Source organism: Excalfactoria chinensis, chromosome 7 (genome assembly GCF_039878825.1).
Source record: "Excalfactoria chinensis isolate bCotChi1 chromosome 7, bCotChi1.hap2, whole genome shotgun sequence".
Classification (NCBI taxonomy): Eukaryota; Metazoa; Chordata; class Aves; order Galliformes; family Phasianidae; genus Excalfactoria; species Excalfactoria chinensis.
Genome location: NC_092831.1, coordinates 7,028,406 through 7,054,202, shown reverse-complemented (window position 1 = coordinate 7,054,202; position 25,797 = coordinate 7,028,406). Strand labels below are relative to the sequence as shown.

At 37.4% G+C, this 25,797-nt stretch overlaps 1 protein-coding gene across 2 annotated transcripts in view; it reads right to left on the bottom strand.

The window, feature by feature from the left end:
* Positions 1-25,797, bottom strand: part of DPP10 (dipeptidyl peptidase like 10) — a 279,753-nt gene that overhangs the window by 7,110 nt on the left and 246,846 nt on the right. For both annotated transcript variants that reach the window (XM_072341152.1, XM_072341151.1), the window contains exons 8-19: positions 23,254-23,374; positions 20,698-20,852; positions 20,188-20,285; positions 15,526-15,649; positions 13,660-13,698; positions 12,531-12,638; positions 9,184-9,275; positions 7,706-7,753; positions 6,947-7,068; positions 6,344-6,391; positions 6,007-6,105; positions 5,829-5,898 (exon numbers count right to left, since the gene is read on the bottom strand). In XM_072341152.1, the coding sequence (XP_072197253.1) occupies positions 5,829-5,898; positions 6,007-6,105; positions 6,344-6,391; positions 6,947-7,068; positions 7,706-7,753; positions 9,184-9,275; positions 12,531-12,638; positions 13,660-13,698; positions 15,526-15,649; positions 20,188-20,285; positions 20,698-20,852; positions 23,254-23,374 (1,124 nt within the window). The remainder of the gene's footprint in view (positions 1-5,828; positions 5,899-6,006; positions 6,106-6,343; positions 6,392-6,946; positions 7,069-7,705; positions 7,754-9,183; positions 9,276-12,530; positions 12,639-13,659; positions 13,699-15,525; positions 15,650-20,187; positions 20,286-20,697; positions 20,853-23,253; positions 23,375-25,797) is intronic.

Here is a 25,797-nt window from a genome sequence, read left to right as displayed (position 1 = left end):
TAAAGAAAGTGTCCTCAAATGGATGTTTTGAAGTTGGGTAGAAGGAAGACTAAAGAACACACTGGAGAAAATTATATTTCCTCCACTCAAATTCACAGCAAGGCATGGATGCAAGCAGGAGTGATAAGTCTATTTTAGGGCCAAAAGAAAAGTATTTTAGACCAGAAGTGGTAGAAAAGAATGGGAGAATGCATATTCTCTAGGAATAATAAGCAATAAAGTCAAATATACTATTTTCCCTCCAAAGTAAATAAAACATCAGTTTTCAAAGGGAAGCTTGTCAGGGTTTTCATTTTCCGCCCAAGAAAAATGCTGAACAAGAGAGCAGGCTACTATGAAGTTGCACAGAATGCAAAATACTTCCATGCAGACTGCATCTACCAGCTGGATGCAAATTAAAACATAACAACTTCTGCATTGGTTGTACGGAAATCAGATTGGACAGTGTCTGCAGGAATATCCTGCCTAACATGAAAGACATATAAAGTCAGAATTATTATTTTGCCATAGAAGTCTTAGGTTAAGGGAGGAAGGGACTCCTGAGAGGAGGAAAGGAAGTCTCGTATAATAACTACTGTCTTATATTTACAATAGGGTGCTCATTCATTATCTTTTTTGTTGTTGTTGTGGATAGCACAGATCACCTTCAAGGTAACTCTTACTAATTAGCAAGACTATGATGAATACATATGTTCCCAAATTCAGTTGGATTTACCATATAGACGTAGCTTCTGTATCATGCACTGAAACATGGATTACTTAGCTGGAGATTCATCATTACCTTGTGCATCACTTTTACATGTGGGTTTATAAAAGGAAAGACAGGGTGTTTTCTGTTTTCTTAACCACTTCAGTTGTGATTATAAACAGCTTCGACAGTAGTGAACAACACAGAGCAATCAACTTGGAAACACTGACTGTCAAAAGAGCTCTGCAGAAAGCACAAGCTTCAAAAGCGTATTACCATTACCACTTGTAATAAGGGCAACAGCAAAATAATTCTTACAATTTATGGTAACGGTACATAGTAAGGTTTTCAGAAGCTGTCTACATTTGACAATAGATACACAGAGTTTCCACCACTGTTTCCAAAAACAACAGCTACAGATCAGCTGACTTTAAGCACCTCTAGTGCTTCTTTTTGATGGGTTGTTGAACATACTGTTTTTGGAAATAGTTTTCCAGAGGCTGATTTATTTCAAGTCTGACCACATAAGTAGTCTGTGGCAGGCATTTAAAGCCATTTACAGTGAGGTACATGTCAAAATTCCCATTAGCTTCAAAAGGTCTCTCTACTCCTCAGCTGCTACCATAAAATGATGCTTATTACCTGAGGTGTGACTCTTCAGCACAGAGATACAGCACTTATTCTATGCATCATTTAGGTACCACTTTCACCCTTAAATGAGGCTTCTGCAAGGCATTAATTCTTCATGTAGGTTTGGACATCACCCTGAGGGCTCTGTAACGCAGCAGGCTTGTTACTGCAGTCCAGTAATAGATGTCCAGCATGATTTGCAAAGTTTGTCCTGAGATTCCAGCTTTCTCAAAGGTTGGTTTTTGTCTTACTTTCATCACTACTTCAACCTAATTACAATTAACTTCCACTCAGTGGTACCCTATTTACAGGATTATTTCATGACCTCGTTAGTAAACCTGAAAGAAAGTCCATTCCATTTATGCTTCCATTTGCTTCTTCAAATATAGAAGCCTTCTTCCCACTTGATGATGGGAATGATCTGTGTCATCACTACTGCTGACAACTTGGGCAGACTGCTAAAGCCCACCATTGAGGTACTATTTAAACAGACAGAAGCCATCAAGAACATATCAAAGTCATTGACCTTAGGGGTTAACTTGAATCCTTGCAAGGCACTTACATGTCTGTCTGGAAAAAAGGGGCAGCTTATCCAAGCTCACATACTGCTGAAAAGAGAAGAATCTACTCTTTCAGATTCTGTAACCAAAAGCTTTAATCAAAGTCTCTGTTCACGACAGGATTTATATACTACAAGGCACAGTACTGTGCTATCAGACTGTTGCTGCTGTACTCTGAGTTCTACTCCTTTCATTCTGCTATCGTGACTGCAAAAAACTTTCTTCCAGGATATGCACCATTTAAAAGCCAAGTGGCAATATTTAATAACAATTTTAGAAGTTACACAACTTACCAAGTAGAAGGCAAAACAATCTCCAAAGGAAAGTGGAAAATCACTGATATCATTACTGTTTAATTTCCTGCACATCTCTTTCTTCCAGTTTCTTCCAAACAACAGATTTGATGTTACACATGAAAAAGCTACCCTGATAACAAACGCTAGAAGGACTACATCTCTGAAGATAAAAACCTATCCACAAATAAATATCACTGACTTTTTCTTATAGTGAAAGCATGTCTTGAGCTATCAGAAAAGGGGGGTGAAGTTTTCAATCTCGTCCTTCTCTAAGAAAGAGTAAATGTGCATTTTATTCATATCATAAAATGTGTACTGCTGGGAGGGAAGAGACTAAAACGCAGGGGTAGCTGAAGGAGGAGAAATCTTATCAGAACTATTCCCCAAGCCCTTTCTGAGAATGAGATGGAAAGGAAGGGGCATAAGAATATCCATTAAGCCCCACAGCACAAGGACCACACTGCAAAGGAAACAGCTGGGGTAAAGCTCAAGTCTGGCCTGCTTTTAGCCTAAAGCTAAATGAATTTTCCCTCTAGGCCATGAGACAGGTTATGAAGCTCAAAGAATGGGGAAGAAAATCAAAGACTTTAGTAGTAACAGAGCACAATCGAGAAGTAAAACACTGTCAAGCATTGCAAAGACTGAATGAATGCAGGCATTGGATGGATGCACTGCAAAGCAATTAGTGAGTCAATCACATGACTTTGGGACTCCAACAGAATTCAACTTCTGTTTCATAAAATAAAAAAGCATCTACAACTACTGCATCCAAGTACTGGAATTCACCACGTATCTTTACTTTCCACCTTGTAACTAAGCATTTAGCCTTCATTTACTGACAGTTAAAACGAGTAATATTCCTTAATAAACAGAACAAACAGAAACCTCTTAGAGACGATTCACTGTTACTTTGGGGAGTACCTTGTTTCTCCCCTCGAAAATCAGAACAATCTCTCCATCTTTCAGTTTCACAATATCCACTTGAATATTGGACAAGTTTAAATGATGTTAAATAGTAAGTGCTGGCATTTAAGATGCATTATCTAAAGATTTTGAAGGAATGAGGTTAATTATATTCAAGAAAAAAAAAAAAAAAAGGATGATTATCACATCTCATTTTATCACTCAGATTAAATGCCAGAGACTTTAGTTAATCATTCCCTATGTATTACTAAGGAGTGCATCTTCCAACTTTTTTAATGAGTAATAGGAACCATAATGAGCAAATCAAAGATCTGCAATTTAAACTTTCATCTCCATTATATAGAAAAGATACGATAATCACGCTTTCAGGCAATTAGTGTACATGTCTCTAATCAGCTACCATGTATGTATTATATCAGAAGGAAACTGTGAAATGTATTAGTCGTTTAGGAGAACAAATGGAAGAAATAAAAATGTTATAACCTATTTACCACTTTACAGCATATGCATCACAAAACCAGAAAGAAGAATGGAGCTAACTGACAAAACTGGTTGTTACACGAGACCAGATAAGCAAAGCAGACCCTGTCAGAATGCATGGCTCAGGAAAGGTAAGAGATTCTGAAGCAATCACCGCTCTCTGTTACTTCTTATGTGCCATTATTTGTCCTCCAGTTCAGGAAACAAAGATCCAGGAATCTACATAAACCTAAACAGGGAATTGATGTGGACTGTAAACATATATTTGGTGAACTTCTTGTTAAAACTCACTTTCCCTCTTCCTCATCTCCGTATGAGGATTCAGTATTACAATGGATTTGACTAAAAGGCCGTATCTCTCCATTACAATATAAATAACACAGTTTGTATTCACAACTGGTGTATTTCTTTTTATCCCATGTGCACACCATAACAAACAAAATCAATTACAAAATATATCAATAAATGACGAACTGGATGCATTGTTATCAGTGTCTACTGAGTAAATAACAACTAAATTTAGACCCTGCCTCAATACTGTTCTTGGTTATTCTATATATGTAAAAACATTTCATACAAGGATTTCCTTTGATTTTCCTCTTCCTAACATATTTTTTTCCATGGCCTATTTAAGGTTTGATCTCTCCTTTCTTGCCTTGGTTTTATCTGAATATATAGTTTCATGTTCTACCATATCTGTGCACGGCAGATTATCTGCTTGCTCGGATACATGAAAAGTGTTACACTGCTAACACCTTAGTGCCTTTGTACCCTAAGAAAAAAGAACAAGCTCAAGCTTTTGCAGCTCCCTGTAATGCTGCTGATGTTGATTCACACTGTCTGTTGAAATTCAGCACACTTAAAATGCCATCATGCTCCAAGGTCACACTATCACATACTGCAAAGAGAAAATAATCCATGCATCTCCTTTTCCCATGGGAAAATAAAAAGGTGTTCAAGAGCCTCTTAAGGAAGAGAGCCTCCACAAACGCACGTAAATACCACTGAAAAACCTAACATTTGAACAAATACGGCCTAGAAACATGTGGTTTCTTGCTTCTCTATCCTATCATCTAAGAATTGAGCTGAATAGTGCAATTCTGCACCACTCAGCAGCTAAAGATTGTGAAGCAGACCTCACACACAGCAGCAGACATCTGTGTTGTCATAAAGAGAATGTCTGCTCCAGGTGATACAGCTCAGCAAAAGTTGTATTATTGCACTATCAAAGTTATGAAAATACATATGTGATAGCAAAATTCATATTAATTCATTGTATCTGGGAATGGAAGGTCTATCCAAGGGGTAAGCATTCAGGAAGAAGGCAGCTCATTCTTGGAGATATTAAGCATAATTGTGAAGCCTCTATGAGATTCAGGAGTTAAGTCAATAGAGTAGCACTGTAACATAAGGATCAATTCCCCAGTTGTTGGTCACCAGGAATCACAGCTACATTGCAGAGGAACAGACAAAACTCAAGGCCAGAAAGAACCAGGAATAAGACTGTAAATACAGGAAAGTCCTTTGCACCCATGGCAGCCAACACGTTGAGCTCAGATGGCTGAGCCCAGGCAGCCTGTAGCCATGCTCATCACTCTGCTCCATTGCTCTGTTATGTATTCTCTGTGTAACTAAGTCAAAGAGTGTCTGTGCAAGGAATACACATTACTTCTTACCTAACAAACAGCATGCACTGCTGGAGTGTACCTCCCACCTCCCATAGATGTTTTCTACAAACAGCAATAGATTTTGAATCTCACGTAAAATGCATTCAGCCAGCAATGCTCAAAAATCATTTTGTCTTCTTTCCAGTGCTTCTAAACACAGTTTTGTTGTATGCATCTTAACTGAGACCCTATCACAGGCTCTACCCTTTTCTATCAAGGAAAAAAAAAGAAGAAAAAAAAAAAGCAGACATTCTGGATGTGATCCTCTGTGGGTAGTGATAAGTATAGGTTCAGGAATGGCTGAAGAATTAGTTGTAGCTACACCTCAGAATAGTTGGTACTTCACCTCATCAAAGTAAAATCTATCAGAACTAAGTTTGATAAGATCACAAAAACTTTAGGCAGTTCTTCCAGACAGTGCCTATAACAAAATCTTCACCAGAACAAATATGTTCATTTCCCAATTGAAATCCATGTGGTAATTTAACAAACACACAAAATCCATTTTCTAATTAGAGAATAGAATGTTTTCTATGAAATATATCTTTTTAATGATCTGCTGTGATTCAAGACTGATACTTACATCATTAACAGAAGGGCATACTGGTTCTGATCCGTGAAATCTTTCGGCAGCGACAACTGTAAAGGGAGTTCTTTTGAGAAAAGAGTGAGGCGTTAAAGGCTGGTAGTTACATAGAAGAAAAACAGTAACATTCCAAGAGAAATTCTGGTCTGCTATAACAAATTTTTGCCAAATTTACCGTAATCCTCGATGTGAAGCATTTTAATTTCAGTCCTGGAATTCTTTTTCTTAAAAACAGCTTCTTTCAACACAGCATTATTTTCCAAAATATAAAACTCTGTAGAAAACAGCAAGAACAGTGAAATCGAAAGCCTGGATAAGTTTTAGTCATTTGATTACCTTTTCTCCACATCATTTACAGATGTGGATGTCACTAACAGGCAATTAGTAGAACTTTCTATGAATGGCACATATGGTAGTTTTCATTTATTTGCAACAGTCTTCCCCCTCTCCCACACTCCCCCAATTAGTCAAAGACAATAATAAAATACACCTATTCCATGAGTAATACTCACTTCCACTGTCACTGGTACTGTGCACGCTAACAACTGGAACACCTGGCCCTATTTAGGAGACAAAAGAAAAACAGAGGAAGTATAGGGTGCCTACTACTCAGTATTTCAGTAAGTAACATAGAATGCAAATGTCAGTAACCTTGTAAGACCAGATGCTGTAATTGCCACACGCATACCTCACTTCAAATGCAGCAGTAATTCCACCGCTGTCTCTTGGGAAAGACATGGGGAAGATTACAAGACCAACAGCGTCAAACTGAAACTGTATTCCATCTCATAAGCAAGCAATCCAGTCCCCTGCATTGTTATCCACTCTAAAATCCCATAGTTTGTTGTGAAGGATTTTAAATGAGGGAGAAGTTGAAAGTTAGTGTTGTTCAGTAAGACTGAAGGGCTAGGACTGAAGCAGCTTTCTGATGTCATATGTTTATTTAGCTTTTACACAGAACATCTTTACTCAGTGCCTTTCAAGAAACCCTCTGCAGAACTTTGAATAATCTACTACTGTGCTAAATGTTAAGAGTCCAGCCTAATGAACTTCTGATGGGTATACATTGATCCAGAAGGAAATGCAGTACTATTAAAGCTAAGCATTTGACTTACCTTTACAGTGCAGTAAAAAATGCCTGTTTGTGGGGCTAAACTTTGCACTGAAGTACGTGCACTGGTCTTTCAAGAAGTTACATGAGAGGCACTGTCGATTCAATGATCCCACCGTTGACACACTAGGGAAAAAAAACAGAAACATTTTCCATTGGAATAAACTAACAATAAGCCAAGAATCAGCTCATCCGAGTGACAGAATTTATTTTGCCAAACTCTCAGTATCTTATTTTGTGCTTGGTGCAAACTGTTCACACAGAGGACAGAATGAATTACTGCTCTTGAAACTGGGTAATGTGCATAGAATCCAAAACCTACAGGTCTGGGATTTCAACAGCAATGCCCTGGGGGTAACAACATTTGAAGGGCATCACAAAAGCGATCGTTAAATTCAGATTGAAGCACTGCAGTTTGTGTAAGAAGAAGGTTCTTTGCTCACACAGTTTAAATTGCATGACTGGAGTCTAATAAACATTATCTGTATTTGGAACATTTTTGCTATTTTAAAAAATACATGTATTACGTTCCTGTCTTTCAGCATAGCATTATCAATGCCCTTAAAGGGCTAGTAAAGATAACCGTAAAATTATTTTGTGTACAAACATATATTTTTCTCTTTTTTAACACAAAATTCAGTTGGCTTTTTTAGTTACATACATAATATAAATAATACACAGCAACAATTAAGCTCACATAATGTCATCTTAGCAATCGTGGCTTGGGATGAAGATGCTCTTAACACAGACATGTACTTCTTACCTATGCAGCTGTCTTCCTCTTGGGGACTCCTCAGTGCTTAAAAAGTAACTGCATCCAAAAGATAAACAAAGTTAAACTTAGTTTGGTAAACTGTCTGAATGGGCCAATACATTGTAAAGCAGGTGTTTTTGTTTTTGTTTTTTTTTTTAATTAGAAATTCACAAGATTTATTTAAAACCTGCTATGCAGAATACTTATTACATATGTTATATGATTTCATAGTTAAACAGCGATAAGCATAGTATTTAATGGTTTTGCTCAATTTCTGTAACACCCAGGAGCTCCAATAGCCACTAGGATCCCTTTCTGCATATCACAAATGCAGAACAAAAGGTTATTCCTTCACTTCAGGAATTTCCCATATATATCCAAAGAGCAGGAAAAGGTCATACTGAAACTATGTTGTAGAATACAAGAGGTGTTCTGATACCTGAAAACTTTTTTGAGCTGTTGACTGACTCTTTCTTCAATCTATAGACCTTGGGAAATTTTTACAGCAAGGTTACATGGATGGAAAAAGGATTAGTACGGCTGCTGAAATAGTAACAAGGCAAGTCTTTGGTGTGCTCCCAGATGACATCCCTCCAAGTTTCTGTCTGCAAGGTGGGAGGGGACAGAATTCCCCTCAGGTGGCTGAGAAAGCACTTATGCAGCCTGCCACCTCTCTGCAGGCTGGCTGCATCCTGACCTCATTTATTCTGCTGAGTCTTGGAGAAGAATCGTGACATTCTCTACACCTACAGCTTTGAAATCCATAAAAGTACTGGCCAGAAAAAGTATTTCTCTGACTCCAGAGATGTTGCGGATACGAAAAATGTCCTCACTGAAATATGATTTACTTCAAAGAAAATCAGGATTTGACACATTGTTCTTATTTATGTATTTATTCATTTTGCCATGTGCAGATACACAGGAAGGCTAACCAAGATCCACCGGAGTCAACTGGAACCTTCAGATGTTTTGTGTCAGTTCTTTTCTGCTCCCAGGAATCACTAGTTACGTGATGCATTTATTCCCACTGTAATGCCAAGAGAGGCTTTGGGAAGATTTATCTCCTGGGTGAAAACCTGGGGGTTGGATGACTTCATAGGAATTTTGGAGTTTGAATCATTACAATTCAGACTTCAGACAGTAACTGAAAAACTAAAGTATCTTGGGTTTTATCAAGTACTGAACATTTACTATGATTTGCTCTTCTGGGTTCCAAGAAAAGACCCCAAAAAATGTTATTACTGCTGTACTGTGTGATGAAAAAACACAATGAACTGATGTCACGCTACGTTCCTTTTCTCTGTGCATAAAAACACACACAGCAATACACTGGCAGATAAACCGTCTTACAGTGGCATTTTATGTAGAATGTAATGTTGCAAAATGAATGAAATACTGATACTTAATTTCAGATACATTATTTCCAGTTAAATGAATTCCACTTTAATAGCTCGGATATTTGCACAAACAGAGAGAATAGTGCTTACATGTTTTGAGTATTTTCATCATATGCCAGGATTTTGATAACTTCCCAGTTTCCTGATGTCAGGTGTCTAACAGTGATCTGCTCACTTTTAGCCTGGAAGAAGATAAGAAAGATTAACTTTCATCTTACTTGTTGCATTTCTCTTTTCCTAGCAGGATTGTTTGTGCGTCTCATTACCGATTACAGCTGTCAGATCTTCAATGTTCAATATAACATCTTTAACTAACAAAAACTATTCTGCTGAAGAACCACAAATAGACCCATGATTAAATGAATCTAAAGCAAGCCATTAAAATTTACTTCGTCACTGTATGCTCATGCTATTACAGGCTGGAACTTTAAGTACACTTTCTCTCCCATATATAGTTTTCAAAGTTAATATAATCTCAGTTCCCACCAGAAGTTTTGTTTCAGTTACACACATTAGAGAATTCCTATACTTCAAGCTAAGAATCTTATCACCACGCACATTTTACTTCTCTTAGTGTTGTTTTGGTTTTTTCCTTTACAGTGGCACAGCTCAGAGATGACGATGATTGGCCTGGATTTAAAAAATCCTGTTTTCATATTCAATTATGAGACACAACTGGTAATGGTAAAACAAAAATGCGTCCCTTGGAATTGATCTCTTTTTGAACAGATCCACAAGGAAGGAATGGTTTGCTAACACTACAAGAAGACTTGCAAACACCGAGTGAAATTGGAATGCTGTGCTAGGTGCTGTACAGATGTTTAAGATGCTGGTGCCATCATTCAGGAAGGTTCTGCTATTCAGCGATGTCTCCAGAAATTACTCAAATACAAATAGGTGATTTTCTACAAGCAACTGTTTCCTTTCTGGAGAGACAGGAACTGCAACTAGTGATAGAGATATTTAAATACTGAGTTTGCAGAATCTAACAAGAAACAGCAATAAAAAGCCTGGCCAAGCATTAATAAACACAGTCATTTCTCAAGGTTATGGCCATTATCCATAATTTATGAAGCTTGCAGGAAGTTTTCGCCTTGATCCATTAAAATTTCTCCATAACACTTCTTCTGTGGTTGGAAAAAAGACTTTCTAAAGTTGCAAAACCCCAAGTAAGAAATTTCTGGACGCAATGACCTATGATTCAATCTTATTTTGAGATCAGTTTCTTTTGAATATTTCATGTTACTAAAAGCATTTGAATACAGTAAACCACATATCTAGCCCTCCGCATTCAGACAGTAAATAGCCTATGACAGACAGTAACCTTTCAAACAGTAACCTCCCCCTGCAAGAAGATTTAATTAGATGCTTCTGCTAACCTGCTTGGATTATACCACTGACACACCTTTCTAAAGAACAAAGAAACGTAGCCCAAGAAAAATCACCATTTGTTACTATTTTGATGAAGACAGACAAATAGACCCGTGATTAAAGGAATCTAAAGCAAGCCATCAAAATTTACTTTGTCACTGTATGCTCATGTTAGGTCTGTAAAATCATTTAAACTTCCTGGAGCCTATACTTTAACTTTGGCTGGTTTCTGTTAATGAGCTGGTATCTGCACTGAGTAGTATAGTGAAATATGACAAATTCTAACTTGAACTGAGCTCCAACATGATGAAAGTACAATCATGTGGCAGCTGCTTTGCATTCTTCATGGCACCTGTCATGCCACAGTGGCTCTCACAAGCTGTGACAAACACCTGATGGGACAACAGACTTTATGTGCAATGGTTAATATAATTTTTATGCCTCCATGTTTGCTTTAGAAATAATGGACAATCAGATTAATGCAGTGTATAAAGCACATTATATAAACACATTTCCAGTACTTCACTGCTCTGTATCAGCTCCATTACCACTCGGATTGTTGCTCATTGATGACTAATGGCTACTACGTGGGATATCACATGTCCTTGTCTCCCTGGGAGCAGCTATATATTTAAACACAAATTTATCATAGGTGGCATCATTTAGACATGTTTATTCTCGTCAATGGCAGTCAAAGATTAAGTTTTATTTTATTTCTGGGGCTCCACAGTAGCCAGGCCTCTAATTCTGCCCAACAGTGACAGAAAGTGAGCTCCCAATCATAACCATGACATTAAAATTATTGTGGAGATATTAAAAGCTGCATTTAAAAGTAGGTAGATATTTAATTATCCTATTGAATAGGAATGGCTTAGCCTTTTAAATGTTTTTATAGACTTAGATCAAGTTTCCACAGTAATGAAAACATCAAGGCCTATAGGTTTAAACCAAATTTGATTGAACCAGTAACATCCTTGGGAATGCTGCAAGTTAATTCTCAGATCTACATCACTATTATTTCTTGTATTATAAAGATACTTCTTCACAATATTGGGAAAGGAACCAAAATATCACTGATTGACAGATTTTTTTTCTTCTGATGTGAACTTTGGTGTGGTTATTCCATTAATACATTTTTACTAGGTTCACATCTGAGCTATTGTATTATTTAGAAGATGGCATTTGTCAAGTCTCTGATTCCTTCTCCATATTTATACTCCAGTGATCTTCTTGCTGCTTCAAGTTAAAATTTCATTAAGGCTCTTTTGCTCCTATGCTGTCTGAAGTACACTGTGAACATTTCAGACTTAATAATGTTCACACCAGAACACTGTCATAAAGGAACATAACAGTCAACTGGTGCCAAATCTGTTATTCTGATGATTTGGGTAGCTTGATAATGCCTCTTGTGTCATATGGCTCTTCTGAAGTACCTGGATTAATGCTCTGTGGATGTAAATAGAAGCCTTGGAATGCTCTGTTCCAGGGCATAATTTCCTCTATTAGGTGATCACAGCTTCTTACTGGCAACCTTCAAAAGTCACAGCAGAAATGTATCTTCTTTCAGATTCTCCTTTGGAAAGCAATGTCCCTGGGAAACGGAAGCCACTGGAAAATGCTGCAGTGGGCAATAACTGGATACTAAACATTACAACATTTTATGTTTTTGCTATTGCTTCCCTTTCTTGTTGTGTACACACCTAGAATTCTAAATATTCTGAATCAAAATTTAAAATGGTACATATATATTTATAGTGTATTTAATGAGGGTAAAATAAGGGTTTCTGCAAGTCTCTTGAATTTCTGTGGCTATCAAATGTTTTTGACAGAATTTAACAAGAAAGCACCTCTGTTTGCTCATCAAGGTACAAAGAAAACATGAAACCTTCCAAAGAGTGTATTTTGGAAATACCTCTCATAAGCAAATTCTACCATAGAACAACAGGAAAGAAAGAGGAAGTGTCACTTATTTTGTGAGACAGATAAATGACAGGATAAATGACCACCTACCTTCACAAAAACAAACCTTCTCAGCCCTGGACAACCAATGGGATACGAAAACTTACCTGAACAATAAACATGGCTATGTGGTGAAATTCTCCCCGGCCCCCCTGTTTCACTGGGACAGTCATGAAGAACTTAGTGCCATCCCTGGAGAAAACGGGTTCTTCATTCTGTAAGTGTGAGATTATGTTAGTTTCCCATGCTTTCCTTTTTACTTCACAAAGCCTTAGAAGAAACCCTAGGTTTCTTGTCTTGTTTGCATTCTGTAGTCGCCATGAAAACGAATGGAGAAATATCCTTAGATTTAAAACACATTCCGCTAAGATTAGAAAATAAAGCACATGGAAGTCAGAGCTAAATGTAGTTCCTGCAGGTAGTTATCATTATGGTTTTACTTGTTGGCTGATGTGACACCATTTCTCCATGGCTAACTTCACACAGAAGTACTAAAGGAAAACTGCTTGTTAAAGAAGCACAGACCTTCAAAATGATTTCACATTTTCACACTGCAAAATGAAGCCTAAAATAGATTGCTTCATCCGTTTGTTGGATGGCTTTTCAGAAGCTATGCAAACAAAATCATTTGCTGACATATTTAGTTCAACATATTGTTCTGGGCATGAATTTAAAAACATTATTCTTATTCTTTCTATTTATAACCCATATGACTCCTAATACTCGAGCTCGATTGGGTTTAATTTGGTGAGGTTACTTTTCAATGAGAAAAGAAAAACCAAACACAAAAACATTGGCAGAGTATACAGGCAATGCTTGGAATATGATTCATCTGATCTGTCTTCAACCATTTATGAGTAAGATAAGTAATCCATTGATCATCTAAGCACTTTCTTTACTGGATGAAGAGAGATCAAAAACTGAAGAAAACACTGCTTCCAAAACCCAGACAGGTATCTCAAACATCTGAACTGCTCTCTGGAAAGCAGTGTCTCCTTCCACCAATGACATGGTCATATAGAGTCTTGTATGATGCTAAGAGACAGCAATTTCATTACCAAAGAAGATGCTATTTTTTTATGTCTACGCAATCACTTCTAAAATCCTCAGCTAAAACTAAAGATCCTAAAACACAGCCAGTTTTAAAAGGATTCTAATAGCTTTTAAAGTATCATTTAGTTAAATAGAAATGACCGTAAAGTACTTATACACACAGAAACAGCATTTATACCATACCTGTTTAGGAACCCAAAGATCTGATTGCATTTCATATTTCTGTAACAGAAGAAATAGCATTTATGGTCTTAAACAATTTCATGGTTGTTTTTTTTTCCTACCGTGCTACAGTTGTCACATTTCTTCTTTGGCACTTACATTGAAACAAAGAATAATTTAATTCCAAAGTCAGTTGCTTTATTCTGAGTTTTTGGTAGAACACCACAGGGGACCAAAGAATGCCTTTTTCAATCCCTTTTGATTAGCTATCAAGATGCTTTATGCATGTGGTTCTATTTGGTTTTTAGCTCTAGGCATCATCTGACAAGTGGATATTTTAGGTCTTCCATCGATGCTGGGCAAACAGCCAGCATCAAGTTCAAAGTGAGAGACCTTACCAAATCACAGTCCCTTGTTTCAATGGGCTGCAGTGTGCGTGCAGAAAAATAAATGCAAATGGTGGTTCTTAATGCTCATATCTCAAATTGTGCCATCTTAAAATACAGACACACACAACATCCCACAACTGGTTATCATGCATATGTCAGAAAAAAAGTAGAATATATGTCAACTGCTGTAAATTATCACAGTTACACTGAAGTAATGAACATTTACGAGCTAAAGAAGCATCTGTAAATACATGGCCTCAAAAATGAAATTCAATGGCTACCATAAAACTGCCTCTATGCAGTACTTTCTGGAATTTCAGAACATGTGCAAAATGCTAGGATAAATAATTAAACGTTCACAGTTGTAATCAAATAGCATGATGAAAGTTTGCATTTCCACACGGCACGTTTTGCTCACCCATCACCTTATCCCAGCATAGGCATTGCCCAGGGTTACAAACAGCCCTGCCTGATCTGTGCTCACTGCATTGCTGGCCTTGTTCACCCACCTACAAGGTCCTTTTCTGCTCTTCATTTATTTTGGAATGGAATTTCCCTCCATCCCTCTCCTTTATATTATGTCCTGGATTACAGCTCCCTGGATATCTACTTCACATATGTCCATTGACCTTGGAGCACATAAAGCTTTCTTTTCAGAAGGGACTGCTCAAAGTGATTTGTGATTGACTTCCTTTAAAAAATAAATGCGCCAGGCCTCAATCCAACCAACAGATTTCCTTGTTCATAACCTAACACATGGAACGAGGACTAACTCTCAGGTTATGAGACAGGCTAAATCACACTATTCAAGAGTACTGCACAACAGCAATGAACTCAGAAATATCCCAAACACTCTAACACGATGGACTTCAGTAGCAGACACTGATAAGAGCTTTTTGACTCAGGGGCCAGCCTACATAGTCACACATTTATACTTCAAAAGACTTCGTTGTCACAGATATTAGCATGTAATATATTATATATTTATACTTCCCGTTAGTTCTAGGAAGAAACTATGAGTCTGAATGGGAAAATAGTCAGTTGCATTTAAGCTACAAGTCTGAAAATGGAAAGGTGTAATGCAGGAGTGTAAGAAGTCAAAGCCTGGGTCAAAGGATGTCAAGAGGCTGCACTCAAGTAGAAAAATGTAGGAGGGGAGAGCAGAGATCAGCAACATGAAAGTATCTGAAGGAAGACAAGCTTGCTGCTGCACTAGCTATATCCACAGTATATGACATTCAGCAACTGCAGTTTCCACTGATGCTAATGAATGAACAAAGTTGAGTAATTCTGAAAATGTCACTCGAGGTTGCTCATTGCATGAAATCATTTAACCAGACGTGGAATGTTCTCACATCTATTTCTTCCCTGCTGACTAATTACATTCAGTTTGCAACAACAGCATCTGCAAACTGATTTCCAAAAATATTTTCTGAAAATGAAAACAAAATGCAGGAAGAAACCTTGAAAAGAAAACTTAGAAAGGAATCTGACTTACTCTGCTGCAAGCTCCGGTTGTTGTTTCACAGACTGTCAGGATGGAGGTATTCTGAGGTCTGTTTAACCATCTCACCACAGCCTTGGTGTTGCTTACCCATTTCACCATGGTGATGTAGTATTCCCTAAATAGGCAATAAAAACACAATGCTCAGATCATTTCTGCTTCAGATTAGACATTCCAAAAAAAATATACAGTTCATCAAATACCGAGTAAAAGAAATACAGAAAGACTTGTACTACATGACAAGATCAGCACTATGGGATGGGGAAAATAACCCCAAATGCCCAATATCCCAATATCTGTTCCTGGAGGCACTAAGCAGGAAGGCTCAAACCCAGTGTGCTGTTCCCATTCCCCTGGGATAACTATACTCCATTAGCAACTTCTTCTCAGCCACTGGTAAGGCATAAACTGTTCCAACTGGGAAACATTAGTTTATGAGGCATATGTCTGTGAACACACATAAGCCATGTACTTGTCAGCCAGCTTAAAAATCAACACTAAATTCTGACAGAAGCCAGTAGTTTCCCATAAGAAACACCCCTGAAATATACAGTTTTGTAAGAGAATTTAGCTCAGATAAAAAGGTCTGTAACATTATAGGGCAGGTGAGACCACTTCAAAATGTCACTTGCTATAAAATATCGAGTATTTAACAATGAGACCTCTGCGTAAGAGAGTCCAGCCGAGCTACATGCCAACAGAGGTGAGAACCTGTTTGGAAACTAAGCCCCACTTGTAAACAAGGGTCGCCATTTGCATACAACTAGGTTTTTAATCTAATACCAAGGGAGATCTCATTATGTTTTGGCAACACACATTTAATTATGCATTCAAAAGATATCTTACTAGATCAAAGATGCTGAGCAGTGCCAGCAGCAAAGCTGTGTTCAACTCTGATACTGAGCACAGGAGTCAGCAATTCCCTGCAGTTACCCAGCCTATAAGGTGCTCTATGGTAGCAACACAGCTGAACAACCCAATATAATACAACTTGCTTTTAACTTCTATTTTTTGCTTTTAGTTAAATAAATATTTTCACGTGTAGATACCGGAACGATAACTGGACATAGTGACTTCAGGCATATTGTGAGTCTCTTTCTCCTTTGTTTGTTTGAAAATTGTTTCAAATCCTTATCATCGAGAAAAATGTGCACCAAAACAACACAAGATCTAACATAAGGCTCTGGGACAAAACCAACAAAGCAAGGATCCAACAAACAAACCAGAGAGTAGCACCAGACCTCGGGTAATTGGTTCCCCTGAGCAGAACTTAAGAAATAAGAACTGCATGCCTTTCCCTCTGCATAAAGGAGTCTGAAGACAGCCAAAAAGAAATGTTCAAAACGCATGTATAAGAACAGCCTCTCTCCATGTACTTCAGTACCAAGACAGCATCCTCTGTCCCCAGTGCCTGAGTTATCCCAGAACTGAATTCTACAAAACAGAGACTGAGCTGTTCCACTTGAAAACATCTGCAGAGAGGGATGGAAATAGAAGTTTTAATCATTTGGAGAGCAGCTGGTATAGTAATTAATAGTCCAAACTACACCATAACATCCTCTCCCATCATGGACATAAGCTCCATGACCACTGAAGTTGAAAGCAAAGGATCATTTAAAACCTCCTTTTTTCTCCCCTCCTACTAACTCTGCATACAAATATGTTCAAACTTCACTACATTATGACTTATCAGGAGCACAGTACAGTGTATGTATGTACACATAACAACAAACACCCTTCCGAAATTAAATACTGCCTTTAAGTAATATTCCTTTATAATTCAGAATAGACACACTGCACAAACACACATACAGGGTAGCAGCATTGTTATAGGCCAACACATGTAGCATAGTCATAAGTCTGTAGGAGAAAAAACATGTGATCAGATGGTATCACAGCAAAGCAGTATGGCAGAGACATAATCCAGTTTCAGTATTCAATCAGCCTAATCGGAGACGACCTTACCCACTTGTGGCTCTCACTCAAGCTATCTTTTCACCTTTTCTCACATCAGAGACACTATAACACGAATCAAGACAATTATAAAACCTGTTAGTTGATATGCATTTCTTCTGTCCCTGCCACCACCTAACCCTAAACACAACCATCAAAACCCCTGGTTGTCAAGAAAACTTTGTTTAATACTCCCTTGCAGACCTATGGCTTTCATTTTAGCCAGTCTTCATATCTAATCAAATCTTTTTCTCAGTATTTTAGAGTCTCTTCCCTCTCATCTACTCTCTGCCTTTTTCCTTCCTGAATTCAAAGCAGTAAGCTTTCTTAAGTAAAGTGTCATCCTGGGGCCTAATGCAGACAGAGGATATTCAGTGAGAGGTGTGAGGAAAACAAATGCTTATCCTGAGTATACAGCAATAATATTTATCTTTTTAAAGACTTATAACTTGGTGAAATCTGGGTTCATTTCTCATTGCTGATAAAAGCACGTTAGATATCAAAAGTGCTTATCATCTTTTGCCAGGCCTGCACACCCCAATTTTTTTTAGTCTTCCTTTCTTATTGAATGTTTTTCATTTATTTTGATTATCTGAGTTGATCTGCACTCCTGGGGAGGCAGTTAAGCAGTTTTCTAAAGTATTTATCCCTGTTGAAGAATGTTCAGCTGGCCTTGTTTCACTTGTATGTGCTGAGGGATACATGCACATTTTGCTAGCTGCTGCTGTATGTTTTCAAATAAGTCTGCAGAGGCAATAAGCTACACAAAGCAAAGGGATTCGCACTGTATTATGCTGCAAGTGTAGTTACAGTCCTAATTAAGTTTGAGCATCAGATACTTAGATTTAAAATAGCCTTAAGATAACACTAGGGGAAAAAAAAAAAAAAAAAAAAAAAGTTTTAAAAATAAGAAATAGCAATGAAGAAAGGAATCTTACTTTTGTTGGTGGTATTAATAAGCTTGGATAATAAGGACAACGGGGCTTACCTTAAAAAAAACAAAGTACTATGTTCTACTTGTTTGCTGCAAGGTTGTTAAGAAACAGAAGCTCAAACAGTGCTCTAAAATATCTGCCATATTCTTAAATTATCTTCATTGCAGTATATTGAAAACTGTACGAGTATTTACAGATGCAAATAAAAAATGCCATTCTCAAAAACCCATGTGAAAAATTTAACACAAACGTTTCACGGTCTGCAAAGTAGTGAAGACAACTGTAGTTAGCATTTTGGCATGCTGCTTGCAATAGGCACTCAGTGATGAACTGAAGCCTTCCTCTGGGACTATTTGGGCAGGAATAGCTTTTCCAAGCCTGTTTCCATTTGTGCCAGCAGCCAACATCGTAGCCAGGCCACGTAGCCTCACTCCCCACCTACTCACAGCCTCGGACCCTGGCCACTATCACTCTGGTAGCCCAGACATGCTGGTGGTCATCTGCTGGGCCATAGCCATGAGTCCCTGCAGGACAGCCATGCTGGGCTCAGTTCTGCCCTATTTACAGAAGTTACATTTCTTCCCACTGAACAGGGAAGGGAATAATCCATCAATATCTTGGCACTGAGCAGGAAAGCTTCAATAAAATAAACCCCATGAATATACTTTTATCCTGGAGGCTTTGACTGAATATATTAGAGCCATTTGATAAAAGGTGTGATAATGAATAAATCCTTTGTATTAACCTTGGGAGATAGGTGTTGCTCTTGCACAGTTATAGAAGAGGGAAAGAAGCTTGGAAGAAGTGATTAGACAGAATGTCTAAGAACAGCTGAAAACAAAACCTTGTTTTCTTAATATAAAACTGCCCCCCACATCTTTTCCACTTGAGTTAGAATCAAATAAGATTTCTATCCCATTGCAAGGCTCGAACAAACTGGCTGCAGAAAGTACAAAAATCTTTTGAGAATCAAAAGGTGATTTTCAAGCTAAAAGTATATAAAAACTTCCAAATAATTATGTTGATTTGGAAATGCTTAGAGACTGTTATTTAAATTTATGTTAACTCAAGTTTGTGTCTCCGGTTCCATTACAAAACATTAATTAAAATCAATCAAAATGATTGAAATATGAAAACATGAAATCCCAGCATGGTTTCTTCTGATGACTTTCCTATCAAGCACAAGCACAGCACAGCCCTTCTTAGTCTGTGTGACCTGATGGCATTGCTTCTCCCCTTGCCACCTCCCTGCATCTGTCAGCTGTGGGGAGAAGCTAAATTTCCATAACCTAACACATTTAACAAGTTCAAGATACTCATCTCTAAATGACAGAATAGCCTGATAACTTGTTCTATGCGTTAATAGTACATCTCTGTGTTCTCTAATTTCATTTCAGAAACAGAAATCAACAAGGTGACTCACAGCAAGAAAGGCTACAAATGGATGCCACAGCAAGCTCAGAACCAAGGCAGTGTTTGGACCTCTCGACTCCACCTTAGTATTCCTAATTTCATATATTTCAAGAGAAATGAAGCTTCTCAGAACATTAGAGATGAGCAAATTCCAGATCCCTGAGTTGTCTAAGAGGAGCAAATCGTCTGTATTTGACCTCATTGTCTTTATGTCCAGCTGTAAGAACCAGATCAAGTGCATTCCAGCCAAATACAAGAGTAAAGTAAAAGAGTGAAGGAAAAATGGCAACCATTAGCCTGAGTGATAGTCACAGTAAATCAAACACAAGTTTTGCATAACAGTAAAATCAAATACCTTGATTTAAAGCTGTCAGGTGGCATCAGTTCCAATGTATGTGCTGGTCCATACAGATTAACTACAAACAGCTTTACTGTTGGGTTTGTTTGACCTGCCTTTGAAACAAAGAAAACAGGAGTTTTAGAGGCAAGGGGACAAAGTCAGAAGCATTATATTATATATATATATCACACTTATATAGATTTTAATGTATTATTTTATTTAAGGTTACAGTATCCTTTTTCTTGTGCAGTTCTACAAATGTTTTATTCTTCTCTCAGAAGTGGCGCATTGATGAAATTAATGATGAAATTGCTATGAATCATTCTGTCTTCTGCTCCCTCACCTGATAATTTCCTTCTAGTGAGAAGAGCTACAGTCTACTAGAAAAAAAACAATATTTCCTGAAAAGCAATGTGAAAGCAAAGTCAGCCTCTATTACTCTCCAGAAACACTGCTTTCATACAGGTGAATACCAGCACTGAACAGGAAATAGGAAGGTGTGGACTACACTCATACTCAGCTTACCTTAGGGTATGGATACTGCTTTCCTTTTGGATATAGGCCTCCAGTAAACCGGGGAATAACCATGTTGGGCACCAGGGAGTCATTTATGGTCAGGAATGCCAGTCTTTCACCATCTGGGGACCACCAGTGGGCAATGTGAGAATGGAGAAGTTCCTCTGCAAAAAAAGATCTCCTTAGCATCATAACAGTAAGTACTTCAAACTTCCCAGCTTAACCAGTTGCCACTGATTTATTTTTTCTGTGGCTACTTCAAATGTGTCTGTTGTAATTTCTCTAATTTCACATTATACTGCCTGTATGTTTGGAAAACAAGGCATAGGAATAGATCAAACATGCCCCATCTTCCTCGAAGGAATCCTTTCACTGACATTAATACATTATTGTAAATGTGTAAGATAAGTGTAATTGTCATACATTTAGTTCTGTTACATTTTATTATACGAGTTTAATAATTTTCAAACATTTTGGACAACTTTCATTGAGAGTTCTTTTAGGACTGACCATCTACTTTTTCTTTAATATGAGATTTTATTATACCCAATTTCTCTGACCTGTGGTAGGTGGAAGCATGCAAATCCTCACATGGTTGCACTCATGTAGTGCAACATTTTTGGAGTGCAATATTTGGGGGCTTTTAGGGTCAGCTGAGATTAGGGTTTTTTTTGCAATTTAACTTCTCAAAAATAATTTTAAAAACCTGTTTTAAATCCAAATTTTATTTGATTTTAATCAAAATTTTATTTGATTGCCAAATGAAAGTCATACTCTATATGTAATGAAGTGCTTTCTTGTATTTATTGTCATTGTACTTCATACTAGGAATTAAGAACAGAAGCACTCACAGAAGCAGCACATACAACTGGAATATCAGTAAAGCAGATTGTGACCAATTCCAAATTCACCCTGTACGGGTTGTTTGTCTTCCAACTGTGAAAAGACTTGGATGGTTTTTGATATGTATTTGAAAACTCTCTTTCTGCAAGTATTTTGTATTCAAATTGAAGAACTTGGCTGTAAAACTAATTGCAAATGACATAATAGCCAGAAAAGAGGCCTGACAGCATACATCATTTAGGAGTCTACCTACAAAAACCACTTAAATTGTCAAAGGACACTCGGCAAGACACAAATCATATTCTGAAAGGATTGAAGTGGCTGAATGAGTTGAATTCTCCAAGGAAGGAGCAACAAAGCTGGGACCTATCTTCAAAGCTGTATATTCTGGGTCCCGCTTCTGCTCCCAGACTGCATACCTAAAGCCTTTTACACAGGTGACCAGCAGAGAATGAATGGGGCATATCAGATAACAAAAATGATAATTTTGCTTGCTTTAATTATTTTTAATATTGCTATCATTTAGTAATTGTGTTTGTATTCAAACTAGGTTATTCACACAAAGTTACTTTCATGTGTGTCTCTATGAAGGATGGGTGCACAGCGAGAAGCAGAGGCATAATCTCAGAAAAGCATCACTGCCACTATTGAACTAGCTGCTCTTCTTTCCAAGTTTACCCATTTTCTTCCTCTATTCATTGTGAAATGTGTACAGCTAAAAGGAAGAACATTTGTTTCACTTACCTTTAAAACAAATGAAGTTACAGAAAAACTACTTCAATCTACTTCCAGCAGACTGGAAGCACACAGACTGAGCTGTCTTCCACTGCATTCTGGCACAGTTTGTCAGCAACAGAACACTTTCACAGAATCACAAAATATCCTGAGTTGGAAGGGACCCATAAGGATCAAATCCAACTGCTGAAGTCTATTCTTACTTCCTTTAAACAAAAGTAGCAGCTGCTGCTGAGGTAAAAGCAATTACAATATTAAAAACTTGCCAAAACACTCAAATTGGATTCAAGTATCTTCTTAAAAGTCAAGTTCAATCTTCCTGCCTGCTTTCTGAGGCTGGAGTCCCTTGCAGGTCATGCTACTGCCCAGAACACCAAATACTGAAGAGTTCACAGCTTAAAAAAGAAAGTGATGCACCGGACAACATCACCTTCTCATTTGTATCCAGCAGAAGTAAAGTATAGCCAAGACTCCTTACATGCTATGATTCATCTGTGTCTCTAGTTAGGATGTGGATTGGCACAGTTATTCACACTAGCATCAAACCGAATCCTTTCTTTCCTTAACTGTGTGCAAACCCAGAATAGCTCCAAAGGTACAAACGGAGTTATTCTAAACAAGCAAAATATACGTGTTTAGTTTTATTTGAACAGCTCTATATGAAATACCAACACCACTGAAGTAGGTAGTGAAAATCCACTGCTTTTAGGATTTCACTACTAAGTGTGTTTTTAACGCACCATCTAATATTCATAGTTCAGCTGATAGTTTGGTAGAAAATAAATTCCTCTTTCTCAGGAAGCATCGTTATATGCAAAACACCACTTGATACAAAGTATGAATAGATAGAAAGGCAATCTTGCAAAATATGAGAAGTCAAGGGAATGAAAGCAACCTGTGAGCATTTTCTGAAATAGATTTTTACTGTTGGTTCTGTACAGGAACCTCTCATCTGTTTTAATAAACATAAATATCTGTCCAGCTCACCTTCATACAACCAGTCTGCAATTCCATTAAAAATAATTCCTTCTTTTCCCGAAGATGTCAGGCGCAATGAGCTGCTCTTTACATCAGGCTGGTAGTAGATGTTGTTCTCAAAAATATAAATCTGGATGAGGTAAGAGGGAAGGAAAGAAAAAATAACACCTTCTTAGATTTAAATGAATGCTCAGCAAGCAATACGCAATTTTCTCAGGCTCAGAACAGCCAACAGAACAATTCATCATGAGTTTCCTCTGACATAGGCTACATATTTCCTTTCACTATCAATTTGGACAAAGTAAGCAAACTTTTAATACTTATGCTAGGCCAAATTCTTCCTTTGAAATAGTTTTTGAATGCTTTTGTTCACTTTAAGAAATATTACTGCATTCCTCAGAATGGTAGAAGCCAGTTTTACAGTAGTTGAGAAATTAAAATAATTCCTCTTATTCCACTTTATCTAATACAATCTTCTGTCTGTCTAGTCTAGAAATTAGACACAGTTTTGCAAGCACATACAGCACAGTACATACATCATAAATGTAAACTGTAGCTTTATATCAGTGTGGAAACTTACTGAGAGTGCAAAACTAAATCACACACTGCTGCATCCCCACCTTCTTCCCATCTACTGGGAGGCCTTCAAGCACTTCACTGCAACACGCTTTGGGTATGCAGTATCACAAGCTTCTTCACTGGAGACATTTTCCCCAGGTGAGGTTAATGATAAATAAACATCAGACTTGGGTTTGTTGTTTTTTTTGGCTTTCCTATGAAATTACAACTGTCACATATGTCTCCGCACAGCTTAACAATGGAATCAATCTAATACCAATATTACACAAAGAGAATCCAACTAGTAGCACAAGAGAAGTAATATACAGAACAAAATTTGCGCTACAGGATTTAATCATCGTAAGCTGATATATGGAGTCACAGGGGCAGCTAATAAGAAGTAAATATATTTTCTCCAAACAGCATTTTAAAAGCCTAGTCATTTATTATTTTCTCATACTTCTATGACAAACAACTTATGGGAAAATACTAACCAGAGAGCTAAGTATTATTATTGCTGTTACTGCTGTTCCCTTCTCTAAATTACTACCTGAAATAGATTTCCCTCTGAGCCCCCAAACTAATGGCATTTCTCGATATCTAATAGTAGCTACTTCATGATTATGCTGCTTAAAGCAATAAAGCTCAGATTTTTTTCACCATTCTTGTGAATCAAGGGTGAGTTGGGGCAGTGATTTTGATTGGTAAATCAGAACTCTGCAAGGAGATCAATACAGAAGTAAAAATATTTGATCCAGTTTGAATAATCCAAAACACACTGACCAGTAGTTATAATTATAGTTTAATAAACAATATTTGATGCAGTTGAGAGTTTATGGAAGCTGATGTGATTCAGCATTCATGCCAAGTGAAAACAAAGAATAGACAACTGCGGATGTATCACGTTTTTCAATTAATACTGACAAATACTTCATGTCAATATATATACTTCAATGTATATTTCCACATTCAAAGTTGTTTTTTTTCCTATGATAGAAGGAAAAGTAAAAGTAACAATAAGGCATAGTTAATTACTAACCCTGAAGTCAGGCACTCACTCATGACTGTGTAAAAGCGCTCACTTATCATTATTTATATCCTTTGCCTCCTGGGAATAAGGACTTGGAGTTAAACTGTCGATTTGTGCTGGTACAGCAAATCAGTGTTAGGCAAAAACCCACCCTTGTATGATCTGTTTCAATATCACCAGACACACTGCAAACGAGGAAGCAGCTGTTGATCACTACAAAACAGGAACCTCAAAACATGTACAACCCAACATCACATGCAGTCTTTTTTTTTTCCCTTCTGTCAGTTGCAATACGTTAACATTGTTTTGGCAGTAACCAAGCTGCCATGCATGGCATGAAGAACAGAACACTGAAGCACAACTTCTCTGCTATCGAGAATAATACCACTGCATCACAGTAACGTGTTAGCACACTATTTCTGAACAACCACAAATAATCCACAAGGCCATTATATTTAATTATGATTTAGAACACTTATAAATCTACCATAAACAACAGCAGGCACGCACTCATAATGTAGGTACAAGATTAATTATCACTAACATGGAATATGCCAGGGATGAACGCACAGGATATAAGAAATCCCACGATAACTCTGATGTTTACTTTCTTGCTTTCCAATAAAATTGAGGAAGCACTGCCTTTTCTTTTTTTTTGATACATGGTAATTAAGATGCCTTTCCAACGATACCAGAATTTGACATTCACTAAAATCCATCTAATTTTTTTGTATAAGACTTCAGTAGCTTTGTTGTTGTTGTTCAGTTGGTTTTGATAGCAAACATCAATTGACTAAATGAATACATTTCCTGATCCATGGCTGTAGGTTTGCCTGCAGTGCTTTTGGGTGGATTTCAGAGTTTGTGAAAATACAATCCGCAATAAATCCTGCTACCTCATCTTGCCCAGTTCTGATTTAGCAAAACAGTAGCATCAGATTTTGATCCCTCTTCTCCTTGACTGT